This window comes from Empidonax traillii, unplaced genomic scaffold (assembly GCF_003031625.1).
Source record: "Empidonax traillii isolate 1590-97213 ecotype Southwest subspecies unplaced genomic scaffold, ASM303162v1 scaffold2499:size23044, whole genome shotgun sequence".
Taxonomy (NCBI): Eukaryota; Metazoa; Chordata; class Aves; order Passeriformes; family Tyrannidae; genus Empidonax; species Empidonax traillii.
In genome coordinates, this window is record NW_020957692.1 from 4506 (window position 1) to 11505 (window position 7000).

The 7000-nt window shown below is 65.9% G+C and overlaps 2 protein-coding genes across 2 annotated transcripts in view; both read left to right on the forward strand.

Annotated features, from left to right (window-relative positions):
- The window catches only part of LOC114071991 (nuclear pore complex protein Nup98-Nup96-like), a gene marked incomplete at its 5' end in the record, with an annotated part of 5557 nt that extends 4313 nt beyond the window's left edge, over positions 1–1244 (forward strand). Inside the window, 2 exons of the mRNA XM_027909898.1 lie at positions 147–258; positions 849–1244. Of these exons, the coding sequence (XP_027765699.1) occupies positions 147–258; positions 849–1051 (315 nt within the window). The remainder of the gene's footprint in view (positions 1–146; positions 259–848) is intronic.
- A 594-nt stretch (positions 1245–1838) lies between these two features.
- Positions 1839–5168, forward strand: CHRNA10 (cholinergic receptor nicotinic alpha 10 subunit). The gene is made up of 6 exons (XM_027909900.1): positions 1839–1909; positions 2388–2581; positions 2814–2959; positions 3323–3477; positions 3846–4378; positions 4681–5168. The coding sequence occupies exons 1-6, from the start codon at positions 1839–1841 to the stop codon at positions 5163–5165; spliced, it is 1584 nt and encodes a 527-aa protein (XP_027765701.1). The 3' UTR covers positions 5166–5168.
- Positions 5169–7000: the final 1832 nt, after the last annotated feature.

A 7000-nucleotide genomic window follows, 5' to 3' on the forward strand; every position in this document is an offset into this window, starting at 1 on the left:
ACTCCAGTCCAGGCCTCCCCTTTCCCCATTCTGGTTTTCAGTTCAGGCAGGTTTTGGTGAACAGTGTTCCCTGGTGGGTTATTTGGCTCCGAGGGCCCAAGGGCTCTGGTTCTGCTGCCTCAGCTCACTGTCCTGTTTGCTTCCAGCTGGATTGTTCCACCTTCGAGCTGGAGCGGTTACACACCAAAGTGACGTCCCTGTGCAACAGGATAGAGCAGCTGCAGTGCCACAACGCCAAGGACCGCCTGGCTCAGTCGGGTAGGTGACACCCCTGTCCCTGGCACAGCCAGTGCCACAGCCTGGCTGCCACCTGGCCTGCTGGTGTATCCCAAAATAATTAAGGCTGGAAAACCCTCTGAGATCCCTGAGTCCAGTTGTTCCCCCAGCACTGCCAAGGCTGCCACTAACCCTGTCCCCAAGTGCCACATCCCTGCAGCTGTTAAATCCCTGCAGGGATATGATTCCACCACTGCCCTGGGCAGCTGTGCCAGGGCTGGACAGCTCTTTTGGTGGAGGAATTTTCCCAATATCCAACCTGAGCCTCCCCTGGCACAGCCTGAGGCCGTTCCCTCTCCTCCTGGCCCTGTTCCCTGGGAGCAGAGCCCGTCCCCTCCCCAGCTCCCTGCTCCTATCAGGGAGTTGCAGAGCCAGAAGGTCCCCCCTGAGGCTCCTTTTCTCCAGGCTGAGCCCCCCCCGTCCTTTCAGGGAAGGAATTTTCCCCTCTGTGCAGCCTAGAGCTGCCTGGCACAGGCTGAGGCCGTTTCGTGTGTCCCTGTGCTGAGGGGGCAGCCCTGTTGGCTCAGGCCCCGCAGCAGCCCCTCTCTCCCCTGTCTCTCTCCCCGGTGCAGACATGGCGAAGCGCGTGGCCAACGTGCTGCGGGCGGTGCTGAGCCTGCAGCAGGGCCCGGGCCCGGCCGAGCCGCGCGTGCCCCCCCTGCGCCTGCTGGCCCCGCACATCGGCCGCCTGCCCATGCCCGAGGACTACGCCCTGGAGGAGCTGCGCGGGCTCACCCAGGCCTACCTGCGGGAGCTGGCCGTGGGCACGCCCTGAGCCCCCCAGGACGGGCAGGAACGGGAGAGGACTGACCCGGGACGGGCCGGGACGAGAGGCTCGCGTTGTCCCGCTCGCATTCCCGCCCCAGCAGGCCCGGCCCCGGCGCCGCCCCGGGGCCACGGAAGGTCTTCAATGCATGAGGAGTATCGAAAGGTTTTTATTAAAAAGTATAAATAAATGCTCTAGATTATTTTCTTGTCTTTTTGAAAACAATAAATAAAATGTTTATAGTATTCCCACGGGTTCCTTTGCTTTTTAAGGGAGGGCTTGGGTTCGTAGGTGTGTGTATCCCTTGGTGGGATTTCTGTTGATCCCACGTGCCTTTAGTGGGGATCAGGGGAGGCTCCTTCTGAGCCTTGGGAGGAAAAGTCACCCGTGCCTGGAGAAGTGGGGGGGGGAGCCTGAAAAAACTACACTGTGGCTTTTTGGTACTGAAAGGGGCTTGTGAAAAAGCTGGAGAGGGACTTTGCACAAGGGGGAATGGCTTCCTATACTACCAGGGTGAGATGGGAGACTGGGAGGGAATCCTTCCCTTGGAGAGTGGGCAGGCTCTTGCCCAGGCTGGCCAGAGCAGCTGTGGCTGCCCCATCCCTGGAAGCATCCAAGGCCAGGCCTGACGGTGCCTGGAGGCACCTGCTCTGGTGGGAGGTGTCCCTGCCCATGGCAGGGGGCACGTTCAGGTGACACTGTCCGTGTGCAGGAGCCGGGTCCCTCCGGCCTCACCTCCTTCCATTACTGTAATTGGGTCTGTGCGGCCCCGGGCCCGGCGGGACACGGGCTGGGCATGAATAATTCACTGCCTGGAAACAAAACCTCCGGCCTCAAAACCGCTCGGCACCTGCTGCCGGGCCCGGCGTGGGAAACGTGCCAGGAGGAGCCGGGGAGGCGGCGGATTCCCCAGCGATGGAGCGGGGACGATGCTCCGGATTCCCCAGCGATGGAGCGGGGACGATGCTCCGGATTCCCCAGCGATGGAGCAGGGGGATGTTCCTGGGACAGGGACCGCTGCCACTCCTGCTTTGTCTCCTGGGCCGTGTCCCTTAACCTCCCGGGCTTTTCCTCTCACCAAAAGGGAATAATCTGCCTCTTCCCTTTCCTTGCTCTTTTGAAAGTCTGCAGAACGGGATGTCCTTTGTGCACAGGGGTCCCTGTACCCCAGGGACTGCAGCATCCACCCTCGGCTCTTCCCACTGCCCCCACGGTTCCAGGAGCCTCTGGAAGAGCCATTCCCTCCCGGGGCTCGAGCAGGTGCAGCCGACAGGTACCGTGTGGTGCCGGCGGTGCCTCGGCACCCAAACCCAGCCCAAAGGGGTTCAGCTGCCCCCCCTCCCAGCCGGGGACCCTCGGGGGTCTCTCCGTACCCCCTGGCTGCGGGTCCCTGTGGGGGCCGAGCCCCCCCGCGCTGTCCCAGCCCTGACGTCACCCCGGCCCCCCCCGTGTCCCCGGGATTGTTCGGCGGGATGGAGCTCGGAGCGCTCGGGCTGCTCTGCCTCTGCCTCTGCCTGGCCGGCGTCCTCCTGGCCCCGGGTGAGCAGCGAGCGGTGCGGACCCCGCTCCGGGTGCGGGGCGAGCATCCCACGGCTGCTGCGAGCAGCGTCCCGCACACGGGGCATCCCGGGGGCGTGGGGGGCTCAGGCTGGCGGCGAGGAGGGACGGGAGTCCCGAGGTGCTCCCCCACCCTACCCAGCTGGCCCTGGGGATCCTCGGGAGGGCTCCGGCCGAGCCCCGGCCGCTCCAGCGCCGCTCTGGGTCCCCCCAGGCTGCCGGGGGGCGCAGGGCAGGTTCGCCTACAAGCTGCTCCACGACCTCTTCGCCAACTACTCGAGCGCCCTGCGCCCCGTGGAGGACACGGACCGGGCGCTCAACGTCACCCTGCAAGTCACCCTCTCCCAGATCATCGACATGGTGAGTGCCCGGGCACAGCACCGGCCCCGGGCTCGGCTCTGCCCCGGTGGCTCCTGCTCTGATGCTCAGCCCTTGAAACCAGCCCAGACCCCGCCCAAACCAGCCCAGCTGCCCCCGAGCCAGCTCAGACCACTTGAAGACGGCTCAGACCGCCCAAAACCTGCACAACCTTCCCCCCTCAATGAGCTCCGTGAAGCCTCAGAGCTCGGCTCAGACCCTTCCAACCTCCTCGAACCAGCAGGACCCCCTGGAAGCCACCTCAGCCCCTCGGGACACTTGGAGAGGCCACTGGGCTGGGGGCTGAGGGGGGCGGGGGTGGCACCGAGGGGCCATCAGCCCGTGCCCACCCTCTGCCCTCGGCAGGACGAGAGGAACCAGGTCCTCACCTCATACCTGTGGGTGCGCCAGGCCTGGCTGGACGCCCACCTGAGCTGGGACAAGAATGACTACGGCGGCATCGACAGCATCCGCATCCCCAGCAGCTACGTGTGGCGGCCGGACATCATCCTCTACAACAAGTGGGTTGTGCTCAGCCCCTGCCGCTGCTCCCAGGGCTGGGGGGGCTCGGGCTGGGGCTGGGGGGGCTCGGGCTGGGGCTGGGGGCTCGGGCTGGGGCTGGGGGGCTGCACCGGGTGTCGCCGACCTTGGGGCTGCGTGGCTGCACGTGGGGTGGGAGCAGGAGGGTCCCGGTGTGGGTGATGCAGGAGGTGGTCCCACCATCTGGGTGGCACGGGGCCAGGGGGGCTGGCAGCAGCCCGGTGTGCCCGGGACTGACCCCCCGCCACCACGGGGGCTGCCAGGGGCTTCAAGTGACACGGGGAGGGGACACGGCTTGGCCCGGGGGCCACCTCGGCCCTACGGCCGTCCCTCCCCCCTCCTCCCCCAGCGCCGACGAGCACTTCGGGGGCTCCATGGAGACCAACGTGGTGCTGCGCTCGGACGGGCACATCATGTGGGACTCGCCCGCCATCACCAAGAGCTCCTGCAAGGTGGACGTGTCCTACTTCCCCTTCGACGGGCAGCGCTGCCGCCTCACCTTCGGCTCCTGGACCTACAACGGGAACCAGATAGACCTCCGCAACCGGCTGGACAGCGGGGACCTGACGGACTTCGTGGAGAACGTGGAGTGGGAGGTGCTGGGCATGCCGGCCACGCGGAACGTCATCACCTACGGCTGCTGCTCCGAGCCCTACCCCGACATCACCTACACGCTGCTCCTGCGCCGCCGCGCCTCCTTCTACATCTTCAACCTGCTCCTGCCCTGCATCATGGTCTCCTTCCTGGCGCCCCTCGGCTTCTACCTGCCCGCTGACTCGGGGGAGAAGGTGTCGCTGGGGGTGACGGTGCTGCTGGCCCTCACCGTGTTCCAGCTGCTGGTGGCGGAGAGCATGCCGCCCTCGGAGAGCGTCCCGCTCATCGGTGAGCCCCGACGGCACCGGGAGTGTCCCGTGGGACTGGGGCTGTGCCGGGAGCGTCCCGTGGGACTGGGGCGGCACTGGGAGCGTCCCGTGGGACTGGGGCTGTGCCAGGAGCGTCCCGTGGGACTGGGGGTGTGCCGGGAGTGTCCCGTGGGACTGGGGCTGCGCCAGGGTCAGGCATGCCCCTGCCAGGGCGAAGGGCCATGGGGTGTGGGTGAGGATCCCCTGCCAGGGGGAAGGGCTGTGGTGTGGGGGGGTGAGGACCCCCCCAGTGCAGTGCCAGCACCCACTGCCCACCCACAGGGAAGTACTACATCGCCACCATGACCATGATCACGGCCTCCACTGCACTGACCATCTTCATCATGAACGTCCACCACTGCGGGCCGGGGGCCCGGCCCGTGCCCCCCTGGGCACGGCAGCTCATCCTCCACCACATGGCCCGGCTCTGCTGCGTCTACGAGGTGGGCGAGAGCTGCAAGAGTCCCCAGCGGGCGCCGGGCGGGCAGGGGAGCAGGGGGGACGCTGGGGGGCCGTGGGAGAGCCCCGGGGAGGGGGAGGTGGGCTCCGAGGCCGGGGTCTGCCCCTGGGGCCACTGCCTGTGCCACCACGACGCCCTGCTGAGGAACGTGGGCTACATCGCCGGCTGCTTCCGGCGCCACCGCGCCAACCAGCGCCGCACCGGCGAGTGGAAGAAGGTGGCCAAGGTCATGGACCGTTTCTTCATGTGGATCTTCTTCCTCATGGTTTTCCTCATGAGCGTGCTGGTCCTGGGCAACGCTGCCTGATGGCCCTGCGGACCCACCGCCCCAAGGCCCCCCCTGCCCACCACCCACCCAGGGGCAGTGGGGGCTGCGGGTGCCCCACGAGGGCAGCGCGTCCCAAAGTGCCCCTGGACCTGCACAGAGCCAATGGGAGCTGCACCCTCGCTGGGGAGAGGAGCCCCACAGCGGGACCCCCGGCCGGCTGCAGGGCTGAGGGGTCCCAGCTGGCTCTGCCAGGGTGGGCACCCACGTCCCCCATCACATCCCACCACCAAATGGAAATAAACTGTGGAATGTGTGTCCTGCCCCTCCTGCCAGGGCCAAGGGCTCTGGCTCCTTCCAGCCACTGGCCAGGGTGAGGGGGCCCTGGGAGGGATGGAGGGATCAGGCCCCTCAGCCTCCACTGGCTGACACGTGTGAGAGGGATGTGGGGATCCCTGAGAGGAGGGATGTGATGATCCCTGTGAGGGGGGATGTGGGGATCCCTGTGAGGGGCATGTGGGGATCCCTGTGAGGGGGATGTGGGGATCCCTGAGAGGGGGATGTGGGGATCCCTGCGAGGGGGATGTGGGGATCCCTGTGAGGAGGATGTGGGGATCCCTGTGAGGAGGGATGTGGGGATCCCTGTGAGGGGGATGTGGGGAGACCTGTGAGGGGGATGTGGGGATCCCTGTGAGGGGGATGTGATGATCCCTGTGAGGGGGATGTGGGGATCCCTGTGAGGGGGATGTGATGATCCCTGTGAGGGGGATGTGGAACAGCTCCAGGGAATTGCTGCCATGTGACCCTGTGGGGTTTTTGGTCACCACGTCCCAGTGGATGAACCAGGTCATGGCCATGGATCTGCTGCCTTGGAGCTGCTGCTTCATCCCACATCTCATCTTTGTCCTCTTCCATCCCCTTGTCCATGCCTGCCCTTGGCAGCTCCACTCCAAGGTGTCCCACCCCCACACCAGCAGCACCCTGGCACCAGCCCCAGCCATGGAGCCCTGTCCCAGCTCACAGAGACCCCCTGTCCCAGCTCACAGAGCCCCCCTATCCCTGCCCACAGCCCTCCCTGTCCCAGCTCACAGAGACCCCCTATCCCTGCCCACAGCCCTCCCTGTCCCAGCCAAGGGGAAAGTGACGCTCCCAGGAGCTCCCAGCCCTTCCCATGGCCCCCTGCCCAGCTCCCCTCGCAGCCCAGCCCAGGCTCTGCCCCTCTGTCCCCACACCATGGGCAATGAGGCTCCCAGGCAGTGTTTGGGGCCAGCAGGGGAATCCCCCCAGCCCCCCTATGTGCAGATCCTGTCCCTGCCCCGGGCACTCTGCAGGACCCCGGGGATGGGCACAGCCCCGTTCTGATTGTTCTGGAACTCCTGATTATTAAACTGTTCTCCAGCCTCACGGGCATCCAGTGGCTGCAGCACACACAGCACCTGCACAGCATCCCACCCTGGAGAGGCCCAGAAGGTCTGGGGCCAGTGTGCCTGTCCCAAACCCTGATGGCTGTGGGGAGGAACATCCTGAGAGAGAGAGCAGGATGTGGCTGGGGAAGGGCCCATGTGGAGGGAGGGCAGCAGTTTCTGGGGCAAGCATCTTTGTTCTGGCTCCTGGAGAGAGCACAGCACAGGGCAGGCACAGGAGCAAGGAGGAGAAGTGGACAAGGACTGCAGGGGGATCAGGACCACCCGCAGCCCCTAAAGCCTCCAACCCATCTCCAGAAAAGGCAGCAAGAACAGACTGAGCAGGAGAACCGATGTGCACGGAAAGCAAAAGGAGAAGCAAAAGAGAAGCTGCTCTCTGGGGCAGGGAAAACTCATCCATAAAGTGCCCCCACACAGCCCAGGCACCCCAGGACTCTGGGCACCCCCTCAGCG

Excerpts from the sequence above, each read along its gene's own strand:
- CHRNA10 (XM_027909900.1), top strand. The coding sequence starts at position 1,839 with ATGAATAATTCACTGCCTGGAAACAAAACCTCCGGCCTCAAAACCGCT. Across the intron at positions 1,910-2,387 it reads CACCTGCTGCCGGGCCCGGC|CCGGGGACCCTCGGGGGTCT; the intron begins GTGGGAAACGTG and ends CCCCCCTCCCAG. Across the intron at positions 3,478-3,845 it reads GACATCATCCTCTACAACAA|CGCCGACGAGCACTTCGGGG; the intron begins GTGGGTTGTGCT and ends CTCCTCCCCCAG.